The sequence below is a fragment of the Biomphalaria glabrata genome, chromosome 11 (assembly GCF_947242115.1).
Source record: "Biomphalaria glabrata chromosome 11, xgBioGlab47.1, whole genome shotgun sequence".
Lineage (NCBI taxonomy): Eukaryota > Metazoa > Mollusca > Gastropoda > Planorbidae > Biomphalaria > Biomphalaria glabrata.
The window spans coordinates 13,463,489-13,486,219 of NC_074721.1; the positions used below are offsets into that span (position 1 = coordinate 13,463,489).

The following is a 22,731-nucleotide window of genomic DNA, read 5'->3' on the forward strand; positions in this document are numbered from 1 at the left end:
TTACGGGGGCCGCTAATAAAAAGACAAAAGTATTCTAGACTTTAGATCCATTCATTTATTCATTCATCAAACTACATTTGAGTGAGGGCTTCAGAGGCTTAAATCCTCTCTTGCAAAAGCCCTGGACAGAAACCCTGCTGTCTTGCATAGTGCGTAGGCGTCACCATACAGGTGGAGAATTTTTGGTTTCCCAGACCTGTCGAGACGGAGATCAGCAAGTCTGGGGAAGTCAAACAGAATATGAGGCACGGTTTCTTCTTCCCCGCAGTTGAGGCACCGTGAATCGAAATTTGGCCATAGCCGTGAAAAGTATGAGCCAACAGGACAGTGGCCTGTACTGCATTGTGCTATAATAGCTTGCTCAAGCCTGGACAGCTTCCACCACGAGGGAAGGTGGTCATGGCCCTTCATTCGCTCCCAGACTCCACGGGCTTTTTGGGACATTCAACATTCAAACCACTTTTCCATTTCAGTTTTTGTTGGCTCATATTATCTTAAAATCGACCCCCGAAGTGGTCCAGGTAAATAGGTAGGTTTCAATATTTTCAGAAATAACAGAAGAAAGAAATTCTATCAAAGACAAATGACAGAGAAGAATAGAGTAAAAAGGTTGACAGATTTTGTATGGTACCCCAGCGGTCCAGCAGACCAAACGATAGGTGAAAATGAATGTGAAGTTAGATGTGAACCTAGCCTAACTGATGTCTTATAAACTAGAAAAGATAGTGAAAATCTGACACCATAATATTTTAGACCAATCAATGTTCTGATGCAACGGGTACTTTTTCTATTTCTAAAAGTGAAAAATCTAATTTTTTAAATTCACTTATGCAAGATTTTTTTTCATAAAAAATACACCACTTTTACAACTATTCACTATTACTAGTATCAAACATGGGAGGCTCTTTAGAATTATACCACAGTGATCCATTGTTTGTTTTGAGCTGAGAGACTATTGTGCCTCTGTGATGGCAGTTCTATGATTATGCTGAACTGAACCGGCCATACTATTTTGATTTTTTCTTCATTATTTGACTTACCTTTGTTGTCTATCACAGACAAGCTCTTTTAAAAAGGAAGCTAGAAAAAAGAAAAGTTTAAGGAAGAACCAGATGAACTGTCACATTTGTTTCATACTCAAATTTCGACGAATCAGCATTTTTTGAGATTTATTCTGAAGTGTGTAGCAGCAGTAATTTGCAAAAACAAACTCATGCTAGGATCTTTGAAATTTTTACAGAATTTGATGAAGTTACGAAACACCAGTTATATAGAATCGAATATGGGAAGACACATTATTTGTCAACAGAAATTCAAAATGAGTTTTTTAGACATTGGACTGGACTTTGATCTGTGCAGAGGCCTAACCTATGATAACGTAGCCACATTAAGTGGCCATTTGTCTGGCCTGCAGAAACGTGTCTAGGACATAGATCCAAAGACAACATTTCAGAACTGTGATAAACACTCTCTGAACCTGGCAGCTCCTCATTCTGCTAAGATATCATATAATTATCTTTTTTTTTAACTGTACATGAATAGTTCAACTTTTTTTCCTATTCAGTCCAGAGATGGGCCAAACTGAATAAGCTGGAGCCTGGAGTTTAAAAATGGAGAGCAATACAAGGTGGTCTGCAAGACAAAATCATCAAGCTGTTGGAGAAACACTTTGAATCAACCACTGTAAAAATGGACACTAGAAGCAGTGCAATAAAAATACTCTTCTTTTTGCAGTGGAAAATTGTGAATTGTGAAAATTGTGAATTCAGGTCAAATCTACTGCACATATGGAAGCTGCTAAAGAAAGTAAAACCGTTTCATGCTTTCTGCAAAATGATGAGAAACGAACGAAATTCACCACCCAATCCATCGAAAAAGCAAAAGTAGGTAGTGAATACTATGGCGTTCCTGTAATCAAAATAACCAGAAGAAAGAAAAGACTTTATGGGGAGTTTAGTAGGACTGTCAATAGAACTGCAATTCAAGCGTGTTGCGACAGACGTTCTGGACAGATTAAATGTGGAAAGGAAGGACAGTATCCAAAGGCTGGAAAACCATGTGGACACCTTGGGTTTCTTCTTGAATCAAGACACCTCTTTGAGTCTATGGACGCTGATGAAAAACTGTGTTACTTTTTCCTGTTTGATGAAATACTGGCTAATCGCTTCTTTAATGATGTCATTGATGCACAAACATTTTTGATCAGCTAACCAGTACCACAATCAACAATCGACATATTGAGGAAGCTGGCTTCATATGGTAATGATGTGTGCTCAATCCTCACAACCTCCATCCGAATACTGCTAACTCAGGCCACTTCGATTGCTTCATGTGAGAGATCATTCACAAAGCTCAGGTTAATCAAAAATATCTCAGGAGCACAATGATACAAGAAAGGCTTAGCAGTATGGCTTTAATGTCAGTGGAGTCACCAATACAAGACAGTATCGATGTAGATGATGTTATAGATTACCTTTGACCTTTGCTGCATAGAAAGCACGACGTAAAGTGATATGAATTGAGACTCGTCACTATTCATCATTTCGCAATAAACAACTGTATTATTTATTAAAAGAGTCTTAATGATATTTTCTTTTTAATTTTACTGATATACTGTACCTATTTGAATGTAGACTTATATATTTATTAAGTACATTATCTCATACCATGATGTCAAATGCCAAAATACAAGGGGCCCCCTAAGAAGTCAATACCCCGTGTCCCCAAATCCCTAGCTACGCTCCAGTCTCTAAGGAACATATGGAGTGATCAGTCGGCTAAGGTTCAAGGGCATTTTCTTATTGTAGATAGACTGATGACAAAGTGTGGCCACTATATAGTCGATTCTCGCTTTCACATGAAGCCAATTGAGCGTGCGCAAGAGAGTAGTAGCAGAATCTCGTCTTGTTTTTCTTAGGACTATTCGTACGCGTTGTTATGAATTCATTGCAGCGTGGCTATTTGTCATCTGGTATACCTGCCATCACGGCGTTGAAGTAGTCAAGGGTGGAGAGTATGAATGCCACAACTAGCTTTTTTTGTTGACTCCGTTGTTAAATATGGTCGGATCTGGCAGCTGCAGATAAAGACCCTTGCAGAGCTTACTTATACGCGGGTAGAAAGATAGTGTTGAGTCAAAGAAAACTCCAAGATTCCGCACTACATGGACCTAAGGAACCTGGCAGTTCGTGATGAAAAGGGAATCTGTGCTCTCGACTTTCGAGATATTGTTCCGAGTGCCAATCTTAATTATTTCAGTCTTGTCTTCGTTCATCTAGAGCTTATTCTCAATCATCCAATCTCTCACCCTTTGCAACGGTACCACTGATTTTCGCTCTCAATGTGACACCTCTGAGGGTACTGAAGAATCGTATAACTGTGAGTCGTCGACAAAGAAGTGGTATAAGATACCTGTTGGCTATATGACACCGCTAAGTGGGTATATATATGCATAGCGGGGTACTCCGTACTTTAAGAGTAAGCTTGTTGATTTTGTACCGTTAACAACGACACTTCGGGTGCATTCAGTCAGGTAGGATCCAAGCCACTTTAAAACAATTCCTGCTAAACCAAAAGTGGCATAGAATCTGGCCATCACAATTTCATTGTCTAGCGTATCAAAAGCTGCGGACAAGTCCTGCATGGAAAGTATTGATATGTTGCCTATGTCAGAATAGTGAAGTAAGTTGTTTGGTAACCTGACCACTGCTGTCGCTATGCTACCGCACATCCTAAATGCAGATTGAAATTCTTCCTATAGACAGTATTGTTCCAGGTTTTTTTTCTTGGGTGTAGATTTGTCGATGTATCGTCAGACCTGTCTTTTGAAATGTTCGTTCAGAACGTTAGCGAATAATTTTGGCAGTCTTAATGTCTTTCATCATTCAAGGTGCAGATGGCCCAACTGAGAATCTACGAGTAACAAGCGGTGCATGGCCATCCAGAAAATTTTTCAATCAAGAATTGTAATTGCTCAGAACGTGCACGTTATTTCGAGTATTTCAACTAATAAAACAAAGACTTTATTAGGTATTTGATGCCCAGTAAGGCCGCTCCTTAAAAAAAATAAAAAAAATAAAACGAACTGTAGTAGCCTACTTAAATAAAAAAAAGTTTATTTTAGGCTCCAGAGTTTCTCAAACTTTTAATTGTGACACTACCATACACAGCTATTTCCGTCCCTCCCTATCTCACCAACCAGCTAGGAGGTCCAGTGGAGAGCTGTAAGCTCCACCACTGGCTAAACGGGGAGTAGCTCTGACGCCGAGCGTTGTCCTACTTTTTGAACTGTCGTCTACAGCAAGATTTAATAATTACCGCCTGTCTATGGTAGGTAGCGCGAGACAGATACATCTTCGATGCGAGGCTAGACACAGACCGATAAATCGTGATCACGGGCTAAAAATGTTAATATATATTAAACCAAGGTTTGATTCCTCTTACCACCCACACATGTAGATTACCACCCCCATTTTTTGTGTGGTATCAATACTAGTAAAAGATTGAGAAGCCATGGAGTACGTCTACAAGTTGGAGGGGGTATGACTCAAAAAACAGGAAATAGGCATGCAACCGTTGTATCTTAATCTAAACTAGTCGACCGGCGGAGTAGCAAATGCAGTTATTTTGCAGGGCCGACCTTAGGCCACTGCAACCTATGCGACCGCAGTGGGCCCCGCAATTTTATAGGACGCGCGCTATTTTTAGGTGTATAAATTATTAGATTAAACCATTGTATAACTTATAACAGATTTCCCGCGGCCTCCTGTCGACTTAATAGGAGGTCCTAAAAATCTCCTGAAATTGCAAAAATATACAAAAAAGTCCTGGAAATATCCAGAAATTATTAAAATCTTTTGAAAATTCATACAAATCATCTGAAATATATAGACGAAAATTGTCATTATGGGGTGTCATTCAATATGGAAGAACGCCACTCCTACGCGCGATAAAAAAAACAACGACAAAAAAGGCATAATGCAATGCCCACAATTGTGGAATCTAGTGAAAGAAGCTTCTCGCGACTCAAAAAAATGAAGAATTACTTGAGATCAACAATTCTCGTAGATAGATTGAAACATTTGGTAATTCTTGCTATTGAGCGTGATCTATGTAGATAATAGAATTTTTATGATATACTGTATAACTTCGCTACACACAAGGCTCCTAAAGTAATTCTGTACGTAGTAAAGAAGGAACAAAATGCATAGACGAATCTATTTTCTAATACAAACTTTTAATTTTCCATTGTTATCCGTATCCCTACCCAAACTTGGCCCAGCCAAATCCGTTTCGCATAGGGCTCTACAATGGTTAAGTCCGGTTCTGCTATTTAGTGCCGGGTGAATACTAATTACCCTCCACCCGCCCTTCTTTTTTTTTTGACGTGCAAAGTAACCAAGGCTATCTCCCTCCGTCCTATTGGCAAAAACAAAAGAGTGATCTTTCCATTGTCTCCAAACACTTGAGCGTGCTCTGTCGCATCGATGGTTACTACAGAATAGATTACCCCCCTTTTTTAACGTGAGGTAGAAATAAAAAAAAAGTGATATTTCTTGGTTACAACGTTCGACCCTGCTTTTTTTTTTGTGTCTACGTGTTCTCCCTCCCCCCCCCCCCCCCTTGTTTTCTCGTGGATTATCCGCAGAAATAAGAGAGTGATCTTTCCTTTACTCGTTTAAACTGTTGAGGGAAGAAGAGAATTTTATTTATAGATTTCTTTAATGACATCTCGGAAATATGGGTTGAAAGCAGATCCGTACATAGCTTATAGTTTCTACTTTTTTGTTGTCCTTATTAAAATAAAAAACCCTAACAATTAGCGGTTAACTCATTTTCAAACTTAAATGTATTTTATAAGATAAGATAAACTTACAAAACACACGTGTACACTACCCCCATGTCTTGATAACTTCAAAGCAACACTTGCAAAAAAAGCATAAATTCAAACAGAAATGTACTAGCCTCTTCACCGTTAAATTAAGAAGAAAGCTTCTTAAATCTGTCTATGTAGCATTGTAGCATTCCTTTCAGTTTTCCCGTTCATGGAAAGGTTAACCATCTAACACGGTAGTACCCAATATGGCCTGAGGGGTATTTCCGCTACACAGCCTTTGAAAGTTCTAACTACTGTGCATAATGAATTTGCGAATGCACTATCTATCTATCTATCTATCTATCTATCTATCTATCTATCTATCTATCTATCTATCTATCTATCTATCTATCTATCTATCTATCTATCCATTTGCCAGGATAAGTCCGCGCATTAACATATAGTACATCATTATTATTAGGTCACATTGCATGTGCGTGGGAAAATAAAACAGTTACTTCTATACAAATTGGATCAGGCTAAACTAGATATAGGGTCGATGTGAAAGAACTTACTATTGGTGACGGAAACAATTCAGAAACATACGCCAATATCAAGAAAGTATAGCAAGTTATGGGGTTAGTTGGTTAGTTATGGGATTGTTCACAGGTTTAAGACCAGTGCTTTTTCTGTCTGATACAAATTTTGAACAAGTCATTTTATTTCAATTTGACATAAAAAGGAAAATAAATCTTTCAGAGTTGAGAGATATAACTGTAAACTTGAAGTTTTTTCTCTTATATAACCTTTGTTTTTTTAAAGCATTTAAAAAAATGTTTTGCTGATGCTACAAAACTTCACACAGAGAGCTAGATGATAAGTAAATACAAAACAAAAGCGTTATAATTTAAGCATGACAGAATGCTTTAAATAGTCTTTTTTTTTATAAAACTCTTAATATGGTGACATGGTTTACATGTATTTCTCTCTTCCCCCTAAAAATGAGCATACATACATATACTGCCATTACAAACTAAGTATGTAATGAGGTTTTAGGGTCAAAGAGACTGAGAAGCCCTCAGTCATTACTTTTTTTCCGCCGTAGAAGTATATAGGCCTATACTTGCACTGTTTTGAGTAGCCTTTTAAGTGACGTAGGACAACATATCACAAAGCATATAAATACAGAGTCACTCCACTTTGTGCTATGTTAGCTTATGCTGTCAGGTGTTGGAATTAGATAAGAATGCCGACAGAAGCGTTAAGTACTTGTAGGATGAGCTATGTCTTATTACTTTGTGTGCTTTGTTTTATTGCAGTGTCAGACGCTGGTAAGTTTTCTATGTAGGTCTAGAGTTAAATACATTTTACACGTTGATCTGTTAGGTCTTTATAGGAACTTGGGATGTCACTAATATTTTGTTTGCTTTTTCCTCCCATCGGAGTTAAGGTTGGTTTATGAATTTCGCTAGCCCCAAGCTAGAGTCTTTTATACTTGTTTCTGACACATTTTCGGTCACTTTTACTACTAAACTATCACAGCTCTCTTACTGTCTTCCACTTTTCGTCGCTCTAGCTTTGCCTTCTATTATTTGTTCACCTCTTTCTGCATCTGTTTATCTATGTGTTACACTGCCTCTCTCTCTCCATGTCTCTTGGTCTCTCTGCCCCCATCTTTCTTTAATTCACTCTCCCTCTTTGCAGTTCTCTCTCTCTCTCTCTCTCTCTCTCTCTCTCTTTGCTACAGTGGCAAAGAGATTCTTTCTCTGTTTGTAACTCTTCTTTGTTTTCTTCTCTCTCCATGTCCCTGTCTTTCTCTATTTCAATGTTCTACTCTCTCTTTATTTCTTTGTGCCTTTCTCTCACAGTTTCTGTCTGTCTATCTATCTATCTATCTATCTATCTATCTATCTATCTATCTATCTATCTATCTATCTATCTATCTATCTATCTATCTATCTATCTATCTATCTATCTATCTATCTATCTATCTATCTATCTATCTATCTATCATCTAATCTATTCTATTCTATTCTAATCTAATCAATCCAATCTAATCTAATCCAGGGGCGGACTGGGTGTCAAAACTGGCCCGGGCACTTCTATACAATGCGGCCCACTAATTGTATACCACATGATGGGTGTCAAATCTCAACTGTCTTTAAAATCATTGTGTAAATTTTAATAATGTTACGAAGATAGTTAGTATATGGATAATTTATTGGATGATTTTGAAACTATCTGATAAGTACTACTACTAAATGAAAAAAAAAATTACACTTGGAATGGTGAGTCTCTTATTGTGAAAAGCTATTGCTACCATATTCATTAACATTTACATTGAAGACATCTAAGAATCCTCCATCAACCACTAGCGGATCCTGAGATGAACTCCTAATAAAATAAAAACCAGAGAAGGAAGGACTCAATCCTCCCGTAGTGCTCTGGCAAGAAACTGGGCCGTTCGGCGTAATGCCTCGTAGCATCCTTATAAGTCGACTGACTGCCTAGACACGTCCCCCTTTACCTCTCGGAGCTGGGGACACTCTTACAAAATATGCGACACTGTTTCGACGCTCTCTCCACAGTTCGGACGGAACCGGGCAAAATAAGCCCCAATAGGACAGTGTTCCGTCCTACACTGCGCAACAATGATTTATTCAGACCTCTTCACCACGGATCGGGTGACGCAAATGCTGCCAGACACCACGTGCTCTATCGGATTCCTCCCAGGTTTTTAACCACTTCTCATGAATGAGTGCTCGGATTTGTGCGTAGCTTGTAGAAACGTGCTTGGTGCTTCGTGGTGTGTGGCTGCCAATGCACCATCCCTTGCGAGGGCGTCTGCCATTTCATTACCCCTCACGCCGCAATGTGAGGGCTCCCACTGCATATAGATGACAGCTCCAAAGGGTCAGCGGTTGTTATCTGCGGCGCCGATTGCCTCTTCTATTACGGGCGACCCTCCCCCGCCGCCACACATAGCTAGGAGACTGGAGTAAGAGTCGGTAATCAGCATTACGCTAGGTGCACTGGTTTCGTGTTGGGTCATTCGGGCTCTTATAACCTCGAATGGGTCATTCGGGCTCTAATAGCCTCGAATGCCCGAGTTATCCCTGTGAGCTCTGCGTCCATGGAGCATACAGCGTAGCTGCATGGTCCAGAGAGCAGATCTGGTTCAGTTCGGTCTGGGTAGACTATAAGGGCCCCATACCGGATCTATCGGGTTCCTCAATACCGACCCATCGGTATAACAGAATATGGCTTCTGATGTGTAGGATTTTATGGTTAAGGATGCCAGATTTTTTAGTATGGCAGATATAAAATGCCTCTTTGTGACTCACTCTTGCCCTAAAAGGGTCAGGTTTATTTGTGGGGCGGCATTCTCCTCCACGTAGGGCAAGTACTAATTCTCCTAATAGGGATTCTGTCAGTGGACGGTCCAGATGTTTTTGACAAGTTGGCCGCTATGTGAAGGAACGACCGCATTCTTTGCGGTTCCTTTCTCTCCTTTGTTGCACTAAGATAGTTGTGGGTAGCCTAGAGTCGCCCCTTTTGTAGCGCTCGTAGGCCATAAGTACCGCCCTCTCCCTCCTTAGATTTAAAGGGGCCATGTTTGTAAAACTTTCAGCGGCGTTTGTTGGGCTTGTCCGAAAGGTGCCGCAAATGAACCGTAGGGCCTGTGCTTGTAATCTCTCTATATATATCTATAACTATATCATGGGCGTAGCCGGGGGGGGGGTTGGGGGTTCAAACCCCCCCCCTGAAATGAAATCCCCCCCCTGCCGGGGGGGGGGTCGGAGTTTAGTGACTGATCTTTTGCTTTAATTTTGTTTATTTTAGATGAAATTTTAATACTAAACCATCACTTGCCCTAGCACAGCCAAGAGGTTTTGAGTTTAAAACCGCTTACCAGGGGTTTGGAGTTTAAAATCCCCTACCAGGGGTTTTTGAGGGGTTATGAGTTTGAAACCCCCTACCAAGGAGTTTTGAGTTTGAAACCCCTACCAGGGGTTTTGAGTTTAAAAACCCCTACCAGGGGTTTTGAGTTTAAAACCCCCTACCTGGGGTTTTGAGGGGTTTTGAGTTTGAAACCCCCTACCAAGGGGTTTTGAGTTTGAAATCCCATACAAGGGGGCTTTGAATTTAAAACCCCCTACCAGGGGTTTTGAGTTTGAAAACCCCTTCCAAGGGGTTTTGAGTTTAAAAACCCCTACCAGGGGGTTGCATTTAAATCCTTCTCTCTATAAAACAATCAAAAAATGCAAACGACAATCCCAAAATTCCAGAAGCACATCTAAGGAAGATTTTGATTTTAAACTCCTCTCCAAAATTTACGATAAACCCCTCTTCAATATAAAATAGCAAATTACGTACTCAAAATGCTATGAGCATAGCCAAAGTTTTTTTTATAGTTTATACCCCTCTTCAGCTGGGTTTGAAGCTAAAAAAAAAATCTTCAAAATACAATAAAAAAAAATAAATTTCGCAATCAAATTGCTATGAGCGTAGCCAAGCCTATTTGGTGTTTTGAGTTTAAATTTTCCTTCAGAGGGGTTTAATGCTAAAAAAATACCTCTTCAATATAAAAAAAAGCAAATGACGTACTAAAATTCTTTGAGCGTAGCCAAGCCTATTGGGGGTTTTGAATTTCAACCCCTCTCCTACAGATGGCTTTTTTTTTATAAATTTAAAACCCCTCAAGATAGTTTTGAGGTTTAACCCCCCCCCCCCACATAGATGATTTTGACGATAAAACTTCCCTTTTTGATATAACATCTAAAGTAAAATAGTCACCTAATTCCAAGATCGTAGTCAAGAGAAATTACACATATCTACCAGTGGCTGGGCTCCATAAATAAAGGGCAATGAAATTGAAAAGCACTAAGTGTAGCTCTACAAAGATGGCTAAGACGGATTTTAGGAGTCAGTTATAGAGATCTGGTTTAAATCAAGGAAATCCTATGCCGAACTGGGAGTCGATACCTTAGTAAGGTTGTGACTGAGCGTCGCATGAGGTTTGCGGGACATGTTCTCCGACAAAATTAATTACGCATAATAAGAGTTGCGATGACATCCTAGTAAAACTTGGCGCCACATTTTCATGAAGGTCCTCAGAGCATGTGGAAAGAGGCTTCAGACATTGTCAGTGACAGAATTTTGTGCCAGCAAATGCGCCGAACTGCACGGGAGGGTCTAAATCAGTAAGAATAGCACATTACGTTTTTGAAATAAAACTTTTTAATAGCAAAATAATGCACTGTAGGTACCTCAGAATATGCATTTAGTTGGCTTTCAATACCAGAAATAGTGCTTGGCGGCGGGGCGAAGCCCCGCGCTGAGGGAGCTCTTTACGCTCCCTCAGACCCCTTGCTGGCGAGGGCAAAGAGTCTACAATTTTTTCACTAACTCCAGGAAGAACATATCTAGGGCACAATAAACGTCTTCCAAAAGAATGAAGGTTCAGAATGTAATAGAGATTAAGTATGTACATACACACACATTGATCCATACAAACATATATATATATAATTTTTTTCGGGGGGGGGGGAAGAAAAAAATCACCCCAACCCCCCCCCCGGAAAAAAATCCTGGCTACACCCATGAACTATATCTATAACTATATCTATATCTATATCTATATCTATATATCTATCTATCTATCTATCTATCTATCTATCTATATATATATATATATATATATATATATATATATATATGAGAAAAAAAACACAATGTTTCTCAACTTTTGTCGAAAAAAAGTCATGTTGAGGCCTTTCTCTTGATAGCTTAGGGGTCTAGGCGAGCAGAAACGCTTTCCCCTGACATCTACAGCTCATTATTCATCAATGGGGTTCGGAGCGAACCCCGGACGCTAAAAGCGTCTCCTGACATGTACAGCTCATTATTTATCAGTGTGGTTCGGGTCGAAGCATATATGCCAAAATCGTTTTCTTGCAGTCTTTACTGCAGAAACACATTCCCCTTAATCTACAGCTCATTATTTATCAATGGGGTTCAGTGCGAAGCCAAAAGCGTTGTCTTGTATTTTTACTGCAGAAACGCATTCTCCTGACATCTACAGCTCATTATTCATCCTACGTTTGTAACTTTGTATCTTTGTTTTGTTACAGAACTATAATTCAGAGTTTTAGACAATTTCGGAAGTGGTATGAGAAATTATTTGTACCAATTAGATTCTACTCTAAATTTTTTAGCAATTTTAGAATTCAAGCTTAACTTGTGAGCTATTGTCCCACATCTATTTAACTAGAAAAATATCAGTATGAGTAAAGGTTGAAAAGGTTGACTAGGAAAAAAGATTTGGAGTCTGAAACTCATCGTAATCGTTAGTCTTATACTTAAAAATTTTGTATGAATTCTAGATTTTCCAAAGCAAAGTCTTTCTTTAAAAAAGTTTAATAAATTCATAAACTTTACGCCATATTTGACTGTTTTCATCTGGGAAAGAGAAGGGGCGGTAGAGTGAAAACGATTAATCCTCGCTCCTTTTTATCATTTCTGCTAATGATTGCATTTGGCATTAAAGAATAGGAGTGGGGCGACTCAATATAAGTATTTATTTTATAGCATATATAAATTTTATTAGTGACAATTTTTTTTCTAATATTGTAATTTCTTAACTATATTACAAAAAGAACAAGGTTACAAAAGACAGTTTGTGTGGAAACACAAACTCAAAATCGGCCCCCGAAAAGGTCCATCCAGGCAGGCTTCAATATTTTCAGAAAGAACATGCAAATGAAATTATATCAAAGACAAATGAGAGATAAGAATGGAGAAATAAGGTTAACAGATCTTGTGTAGTGCCCCAACGGTCCCGCAGATCAAAGGATAGGTGAAAGTGAATGTAAAGTTAGATGTGAACCTGGCCTAACTAGTTCCCCTTTCAGACCTTGTGGTCTATAGGACAGATGATGTAAAGTTCATCTGTTTTTGTGGCCTACGATTAGCGAGGGTGTCATGTAGCCAGCACAACGACCAACCGCCTATACTTTTCCCCAACTAATGTCAGGTACCCATTAGAGCTGAGTGGACTCAGTGAGGCTCCCAAAGTTGAAAATCCCAGTCTTCACCAGGATTTGAACCCGGACCCCCAGTTCGGAAGCCAAGCGTTTTACCGCTCAGCCACCGCGCCTCTCTTGGCCTAACTGATGTCTTATAATTGATCTAATTGTTTTGAAAAGGCTCAATCTCTTATTCGAATCCTCAAAAAAAATAAAAAAAATAAAAATTTCCGCAACAAAAGAGATGTTCATAAAAATTAAGTTTATAAGCTTACTATTCATTTTAAATTAGGTCTTACTTATAATGCATACTAATTAGCTTTTTCTCTTGCATAACTGATTTTAAAAATTAGATTTTTTGTTTTCAGAAAAAAAAAGTAGCCGTTGCATCAGAACTTTAAATGGTCTAAAATATTGTGATGTCGGATTTTCAATATCTTTTCTGTCTTTATCGACTTTTCTGTTCAAAAACTATGATTTCCCCGTAAAATGAGGACCGCTTCCCCACTCACTCAAAGGGTTTAGGTGTGAAGGGCAGTAGAGTTATTCGCCCTCCCCCCCCCCAATCGTCGAACAGGGGAACGACATAATATAAAGATAGGTTAAAACATAACAATAACAAGTTCTAATCATATAGATATTTAATTTATTCTGTTAGCAAGCTGTGATTTCTACAAATAAATTGGACCGCCCGCCCCTCGAAAGTTTATGGGGAAGGGGGGCGGGATGGATGTCATCGCCCCCTCCCGACCCCACCAAATCGGCCAACACGCTAGAGAGGCGGGCGAAATAATCTAAAAATAGGTTGAAATATAAATAACTAGTAATTATTATTAACATAAGTAATACATTCCTATACAAATTGTGTGAATTCTATAATAAAATTCGTACGCCCTCCCCGCCCCCCCTCCCCCAAAAGTAAGGGGGGTCGGCCGAGTGGGGGGGGAGGTCGATTGCCCCTGGATCCGCCAGTGCCATCAACGAACATATTGTTTATGATTCACTTTCACCCCTCGCCACTTTTTCAGTCATATAAATACAACTCTTTATCCTCCATTATTTAACTGCCCTTCTATCAAGGTCATGGGGTTGCGGTGGCTGAGTGGTGAAGCACTTCCGAGCCTTGGGTCCTGGGTTCGAATCTCACGTAATATTAGGATTTTGAATCTTAGGATTTTGGGGCTCTCCTGGGTCCACCCAACTTTAACGGGTAACAGACTTTAATTGAGAAAGTAATGGCTGTTGGTCACTGTGTTGGCAACACGACACACCGCTTGTTAACCATTGGCAAAGAAACAGATGACCTTAACATCATCTGATCTATAGCTCGCAAGGTCTGAGAGAGAACTTGACTCACATATACTGCTTTCTTAATAACTTGGAAACCTTGATAGACTGCATCTTAAAGCCGGTTACAAACACACACACACACAACAGAACATGTCCACGTGTTTTGTAATATCCTTACGTTCAGTCAAACTAATGCTGTCAAGATAATCTCAAATTTAGCAAAGCCTCTTTGTATTTCGACTTAAGTCAATAACTTTGTCGTCTTGGCATTAGTGTTACTTATGACGTTGAGCCTGTTCATTTGTAACTGCTGTCATAATAATGTTGGTAAATCTCTGGTGTTTGCGAGAAAAAATTATTAAGTTTACTGCATTTATTTACATAGCTATTATAGCTATGCTCCTTCTTTATATTCGTATTAGATTCTTATTCATTCTAATTCCAATCAACACATTTGGTTCTACACTGTTCAAAAAAATAATTGTGTTTTATGAAGGACCTCGTAGCGAAGCCAACTTGAGATCTTGCGACAACTCCATTAGAGAAATAAGAATTTGTATGTGACTGGACATGTCATCCTATAGGACTTGGAACGTTGTTGTAGGTCCCTATATAGATTCATCCGCATATATTCAAACTAACACCAACCTCTATAAGAAATAGATGCCTTAAGCTTCTTGCGTATCGTTTGGTGACGTCTACTAGAAGCACTAAATACGGATGAAGGATATTTACAACAATGCTTTAGATTAGTATTAGTGTAAAAGATATTTTCAATCATGACGCTCAAAGTGTTATCTTTAAAGAGAATAAAATAATTCTTAAAACAATTTACTGGCATTCATGCGGCTTTTTAGGTAGCCCTACCGGCACAATGGGGTACTGGCCCACCGGGCATTACCCGATCGCCCATATAGCCAGTCCGCCCCTGATCTAAGCTAATCTGATCTGATCTGATCTAATCTAATCTAATCTAATCTAAACTAATCTAATCTAATCTAGTCTAGTCTAATCTATCTATCTATCTATCTATCTATCTATCTATCTATCTATCTATCTATCTATCTATCTATCTATCTATCTATCTATCTATCTATCTATCTATCTATCTATCTATCTATCTTTCGATACAATGAGACATCATCCTCACAAAAATAGTCTTTCTGAAAATTCTTTAATAAAAGCGAACAATGCTACGTAAATAAAACCCCTTCTGTACTTCCAGATCTAATTCTCAAGACAGATCCTACTACTTTAAGTTTAAATCTAAACGAGAAACTGACCATTTGCTGTGTCATAACTAACAACAGCGTTCAGCAGTTAACCAAGTTATACTTCATGAATCTAGCCCGTTTAAGCAAAAGCCACAAGTCCGTCTATGACACCTTGGTGTATTGGTACATCAATGAATCAAGTCGAGTTGAACCTGCACCACTTTTAAATAAGCAACTCGGCTTGATTACTTCAGGAGAAAATCGCGTCTGCTTGATTATGAAAAACGCGACTTCCGATGACGCCACTTCTTACAGATGTGAAGTTCACGGTTACGATGCTGAACACAAAGCTTTGCAAAAAAAATTCACAAAAGGTTTAGTGAAGTACGTGGATACCTCAAAAGAGATCAAGCAGAACGAGACCATAACTGAAAGAAGTGTTCATCCTGGCAAGAATACATCCTGCTCCTTCAATGGAAGTCTGTCTGAAAGTAATGCAGACTACTACAAGAATCAGAGCCAAACATTTGAAATTCTATCTGCCTTTATTACAGGTTAGTAAATATTTAATCTTTTTGAAAGAAGAAGTGTAGTGAATTTCGTACTAATATTTATTACTTCAAATGATCTTAGAGTCGGTTATTGTGACTGGAGACATCAACGAAGCAGATGAGGGTCGCTGAATTTAGATATCCTGTGGTCTGCAATCGTGAAAGAATTTTTAAAAAAATTGCGTGATTACACTTGCTCTCAGTAATATTCTAGTAATTTAAAAAAAAAATGTTTTTCTTAAAAAACTCCATATTTATTCTGTTTTACATAATAAAACTAAGGTTTTAAAAATAAATGTTAATTGGAGACAACATTTTTTCAAATTAAAAAATAATTTTATTTCTATTTATAAATAAATATACAATGACAGTCTGAAGTTTTCTAAAATATGGCTTACCATTTTTTTTCTCCCATAAAGGACCAAAGCAACAATGGAACGTAATGCAAGATACTAGACGTGTTTCCGCTTCCAGCAGACGTGAGAATAAGACTGCAGATCAAGTAATGTCACAACTTTTGTCTGTCACACTAAACGAACAAGAACGCCCTTATTTGGAATGCTTAACTGCGCAGAGACTTTGCGAAGATCAAATAATGTACATACTGGGGCCATCGAATCAATTATTCTTTCAACAGAATATCAATTTGAGTTTATTTGTTAATACCTCAACATCCACAAAACCAGATGTACATGCTTGTATTTCCAATGAAAGCCAACACTCTTTCTTTGGTATAATAGGTTCAGAGCTAGATATGAGAATGGTATGTGCTTTTAACTTGGATAAGATTTATGTGTTTTTTTCAGCACTTTTGTCACCCCAAGAGATGGACATTTTCACTTATATGGACAAAAATAGCATTGAGATTATTCTAAATGATTTGTTACTTTGCGTAAATCAATTAAAAGCAAAATCTTCAGAGCCAAATGTGCAAGGGAAAATCATGACTGTATTAGCTACAATTGAGTCCTTACTTACTGAGATAAATTCTAAAATACTTAGTGGACCTGACAAACGTGCATTGAACATCAAATCTACATCTGAAGCTGAGAATGGCAATGGAGAAGATAGTATTACAACAAATCATACACAACTTTTACAAAAAAATACTTTAATAGAGAACATCAAACGGATTATAGAGCTAATTAAAAGTCTACAAAGTGAAAACCAAAACGACAAGTTGAGAACAGAGAAAGAACTACTAACAGCCATCTTGCAATTTCAAGAGGATTATGTCCTCACTAAACAAACATTTAATGAATTTTTAAGTAGTTTAGACAACACATTAGAGCAATTCAAGGGCGAAACTCTTGAAGCAGATTATTTGTTGCTAGGTGAGATGCAACTACAATTGCAAAGAAATTATAGTGCTATCAACAGTTCAATACACGAATTAAATAATTCTTTGCAAGACATCCTAAACCAAAATCTTAATCGAATATCAACGACAAACAATTTTACACAGCAGTTTAAACAAGATATAGAAAATTTGAGTGACAACACTTTTGATACAATGTCGAAAATTCAAAAACAAACTATGAAATATGAACTTCAAAAAGACCTTATCTTAAAAATTGAATATTTGGTGGCGGCCATAGAGAATGTAAAATTGCTACATCAAAACGACCATTTGAATCTTTCTAAGTCGCTTCAGATATCAATGAACGATTTTAAGGATTACAGAAAAAGTACTTCTGCTGAACTATTTGAAATGAAAGACAGAACTAACAACCAAGAAAAGCTTTTAGAAGAGTTAAATTCTGATAGTCAAAACTTAGCACATGACATCAGAAACATTAATGAAACCATACAAGAAGATTTAACTGAGCTTTTCGCAATGTCTCTAGACTTAAAAGATGATTTCAACGAATTTGTTAAAGACTTTGACGATCACAGTAACCGTTCTTCTGCTGATATATGGAAAATCCAGGAAGATCAGGAAAGAAATTTAACAATGCTTACTTCTAGCGTTAAAAGTTTTGAAGACGATATGCAAATTATGAATTCAACCATAAACACTTATTTCGCGAACATTTCATCAGAGTTTCACGCGATAAAAGACGATTTATTCAATTGTGTCAAAGCATCAGAAATCGATGATCTCAAAAGCAACCACACTTTACAAAACACCACAGACTGTTTGAACATAAAGCGTCAAAAAGATTTTGATAATCTCAACATGCTATTTCAAAATGCTAACAAAGAGATTAACACTATGAAATCTGAATCCTTTACTCTTAAAACTGAGGTGGAAAAACTCTCAAAAAAGAATAAAGAGCTTACTGGCGAAAATATAAATTTAAGACAATTGTATAGTCAAATTAATTGCGAGATCAACATTTTACAACAATACGTCATAAAAAACGTTAAAGCTATCGAAAATTCTATTTTCCATGTTTCCAGTTCCTACAATGGGCGGAGATATTATCTGACTATAGAGAAACAATTTTATTGTATTAAAGCAGCTCAATTTCTATGTTCTGTATACGGGGGCTATCTGGCAGAGGTCAACGACTGGAATGAATTGAATTTTATAAAATCATTTCTTACTTCAAACGATCCCTGCACTGGGGATTCAGTTATATATATTGGAGGCACGGACGAAGTAAAGGAAGGTCGATGGGTTCACATATCTAGAGGGACTCCTGTTGTGAAAGCATTGTGGGATAGTGGGCAGCCTGGCGGAGGCAGAAAAGAAAATTGCCAGGCATTTGAAAAATGTTCATTACTGCATGATTACAGTTGCCTTCTCAAAACGCCCTCTCGCAAATTCTTATGCGAGATTCCTGAATGAAACTTGGCTAACATTATTTGGTTACGCAAGGGTAGTTGTATCTAGGGTACATCCTTTGCTGTATGTATAGGGTTACCATTCATCCACACCCTAAGAAAGAGATAATACTTTAAAAAAAAAAAGGGACTACACTTCATTTGACATCACAGTAAAAAACGAAATAAATGTGAAACTAATACATACATTTGTCAAATAAAGCTACCTTTCAAAAAAATTGCTTTTATATACCGCGTCTTTTATGTTACAGCTTGCTCAATGCGCTTTGATTTAATGTCTTTTGTGAACAACTGAGGGGAGAAAGAATATGAGAGAAGGTTTCCTTGCTACTTTAGGTGCTCAGCAAACACAAGACAGGATCCGAACTCGAGGCCTCTTGTCATGTAGCCAAGAGGTATTTCCCACATCCTTTTTACAGTAGTACAATGTTTGCACAGTTTACGTGCAGGACACATAGATATTTTAGAGTGTAGGTCCCTAAATTGTCAAGACAAAAAATGCCTCAAAGAATTCAGTGGAGAGTCTATTTCTCTTTTTTGACATCAGCGAAAAAGCACATAGTACGTTCGCGTTTTATTATGAATGCAAACACTAAAAGTTTCTTAGATGAGATAATTAAAAAACCAACTAGATTAAACAACACATTAAATCTCTTCTTAACCAACAGACCTGGATTAGTAGTAGATTTTGTGGCCTTGTGATGGGTGTGGAGCCGTGATAAGGCTTGTTCTCACAAAGGCGATGGTTTGCCTTTCGTTGTAAATTCCGGGCAGCGTCAGTGCCAGGGCAGAGTAGTTTTATATCAGTAAAAGAGCAAGGGTTAAATGAACCCTCACGAGTGTAGGTATATGCTTACCTCGTGACTTCCTGGCAGTGCCAGTGCCCGGGTGGAGCGGTTTGAGCTTGGCTGAGGAGCCAGTAGAGGTTTCTTTAGTGTGGCGACCAGGGCTTTCAACCGGCTGGAGGGAGTGTACTCTTGTCAAGAGTCTAGTGTGGCACATGTCAAGATGGGGAACGTAAAATATTAACTCGTTGCCAAAGGGGGTGGGGTTGGATTGGAGGCGTGGTGGCTGTGTTTTTAGCGCTTGATTGGCTAAATTTAAGAAAATTAATGATAAATAGAGTAATTAAAATAATTAAATGCTTGGACCTGAATGATACCTTGAGTGAACTAAAACGGGTTTTCACACCGTGAGGCACCTCTGTTATGTCGACCACCTCTTATCTCACCAAAAAAAAAAAGACTGGTTTTGGCATACGTTCGTCCCCCATATGGGGTACTTGCCCTAGCCAGCGTAACTGTCGAACCATAAGAAGTCCCTCTATACTAGTCTATACGCTATACTGTCCATACTGGCGTTCGCTAGGATATCGCTATTGGTAGTGCTATCTTGCCACCGTATGTCCATGATGGAGCTCAAGCATTTTTGTTAAAAGCGTTCAAGTAGTCTTAGTTGTTTTCTGTATAATACCCATACCAAACGGTTATCAACTTCCTTGAAAGCGAGGTGTCATTTGATACTATAAACATCAGGAGAAAACACGAACCCTTAACTCAAACTCAAAACTCAAACTCAAGAAAACATTAAGAAATTAAAATAGACACAAAATAGACAGTGAGATTCATAACAAATAGAATATGCACAATTGATTACAGTACCATCTTTTTAAAAACATCTTTTAAAAAAATCATCAAAAGTTTTAAAATCACTACAATTTTCTACAATTATTTTTTTGTGTGAAATTGTGGATCGGAAAATGCCGGGTACTTGAAGCAAGCTAGTTCTAATAAAACTACACAGATCATCAAATAAAGTACTGCAAATGTGTAGTTTCACACGCTTGTTTCAGGTCTTTTCTTACTATAGCCTCTATCAGGTTTTATCCCAACTACCCGTATTTTTTAGCAGATTTTTTTCTCTATCAGGCACATTTCAAATTATAGCATGATAAATCAGTTTAATTTACAAAAAGAACTGAAAAATGCAAAAGATGTATAAGGAAAAAGGTACTTCCCAAACAATTTATAATTCTAGTTTTAAACCAAAGAATTCACATAGAAAATATTCTAATAAGTGGTATTAAACGAATAAAGTTAGGAACTTTATGTGACTCGACTTATGTTATCTCTCATCTTATCTTATCTTATCTTATATAATACAGGCGTTACTTCACTTAAATTCTGCCAAGTAATTGGCACTCACGACCTAATTCTACTGATGGGAGATTTTAACGCCAAAATCAATCCCAACCGAACTGGCTTTGAATATGTAATGGGACCATATGGCTCTGCAGAAAACATCAGTGATAATGGCGAGCGTTTGATTTCTCTCTGCGCATCCAACAGCCTTGCAATTGGAAACACATATTTTAAGCACAAACAAATACACAAAAAAACATGGCGATCACCAAATGGGGAAACCTTCAACGAGATAGATTACATTTGCATCTCCAAACGATGGAGGTCATCTCTGTTAGACGTGCGGACCCGCAGAGGAGCTGATATCGGCTCAGACCACTACCTTGTCAGTGGCAAATGTAAGCTCCGATTGAAACGCCAACCAAAACGAGCCACACGACCCCGCCCATTTAATGTAGAGAAGCTTAAAGACGGCAATACTGCAGCACAGTTCCAATTGAAACTAACGAACCGCTTTGAGGCTCTTGCAGATATATTGACCCTTGAAGAAGAGTGGGCCAACTTCAAAGATACCACTATTGGGTGCGCAGAAGAAGTTATCGGAAGGAGGCGAGGTTCATACAAGGAACGGTGGATACAAGACAGAACATGGAAATTGATAGATGAGAGGAAAGAGGCCAAACGTAGACGAGATCAGAAAAATGAAACACAGGATCGCAGCCTAGCGGAAGAAGCCTATAGGGAAGCAGATCTGAAAGTAAAGAGAAGCTGTCGGCAAGATAAACGGGACTGGATTGAGCAGAAGGGACAAGAGGCACAAGCAGCTGCAAGCAGAAATGACACAAAAACCCTCCATCGTATTGTCCGAGATCTCACTGGAGCAAAGAGTGGACATGGGGCACCAATAAAACACAAGCAAGGCAAAACTTTGTTAACGAAAGAAGAACAGGATGCAAGATGGGTAGAGCACTTTAAAGAGACCCTTAACCAACTTTCGCCAGACATAACTTACATATTCAAGGACCCCTCTCCAGACAATGATCTCAAGGTCAAGACAGACCCAATAACTGCTGAGGAGGTTACCATGGCCATTGCAGTGCTAAAGAATAACAAAGCACCAGGACTAGACATGATATCAGCAGAAATGCTAAAATATGGGGGACAGTGCATTGTTAACAGAATGACTGATCTCTTAAATCTCTGTTGGCGAACTTCAAAAGTCCCAGAGGACTGGCAAAAGGGAGTGATTGTAAAGCTTCCAAAAAAGGGCAACTTGGCAGACTGTAACAACTGGAGGGGCATTACTCTCCTCTCTGTCCCAGGCAAAGTTTTCAGCACTGTTTTGTTGAGACGGCTTCAACAGTCTGTAGATGAAAGGCTCAGAGAAGAACAAGCAGGTTTCCGAAGAGGCAGATCATGTACAGAGCAGATTTTCGTTTTACGAAATATCATAGAACAAAGTTTTGAGTACCAACAACGGCTAACGATCAGTTTCGTGGACTTCAAAAAAGCGTTTGATAGTGTCCACCGAGAATCACTATGGAAAATAGTTAGAGAATACGGTATACCAGAAAAATTCGTCCAGATCCTACGACACCTTTACAGTCAGTCTAGTTGCTGCATTAAAACAGAAGAGGGAACAACAGAGTTTTTTACAATCGAGACAGGTGTGAGACAGGGGTGCATCTTATCTCCCTTCCTTTTCCTCCTAGCCATCGACTACATAATGAGGAGAGCAATGAACCAGACTGCCTTTGGTATTCCATGGCATGAACAACTCCGATTGACGGACTTGGACTTTGCTGATGATGTTGCACTACTCGGGGCTACAAATAAATGCATTCAAGAAATGACGGAGAGCCTAGACAGAGAGGCACCCAAAATTGGCCTCCGCATAAACTT

At 38.5% G+C, this 22,731-nt stretch overlaps 1 protein-coding gene across 2 annotated transcripts in view; it reads left to right on the plus strand.

The window, feature by feature from the left end:
• Positions 1-18,915, plus strand: part of LOC106059282 (uncharacterized) — a 69,652-nt gene extending 50,737 nt beyond the window's left edge. The window contains exons 1-3 of one of the 2 annotated variants that reach the window (XM_056003881.1): positions 6,933-7,146; positions 15,359-15,901; positions 16,318-18,915. In XM_056003881.1, coding sequence (XP_055859856.1) covers positions 7,062-7,146; positions 15,359-15,901; positions 16,318-18,692 — 3,003 coding nt within the window. In that variant the 5' untranslated portion in view covers positions 6,933-7,061 and the 3' untranslated portion in view covers positions 18,693-18,915. Of the gene's footprint in view, positions 1-6,932; positions 7,147-15,358; positions 15,902-16,317 lie in introns of those variants that run through there. The other variant, XM_056003880.1, reaches the window with a different exon arrangement.
• The last annotated feature ends 3,816 nt before the right edge of the window (positions 18,916-22,731 follow it).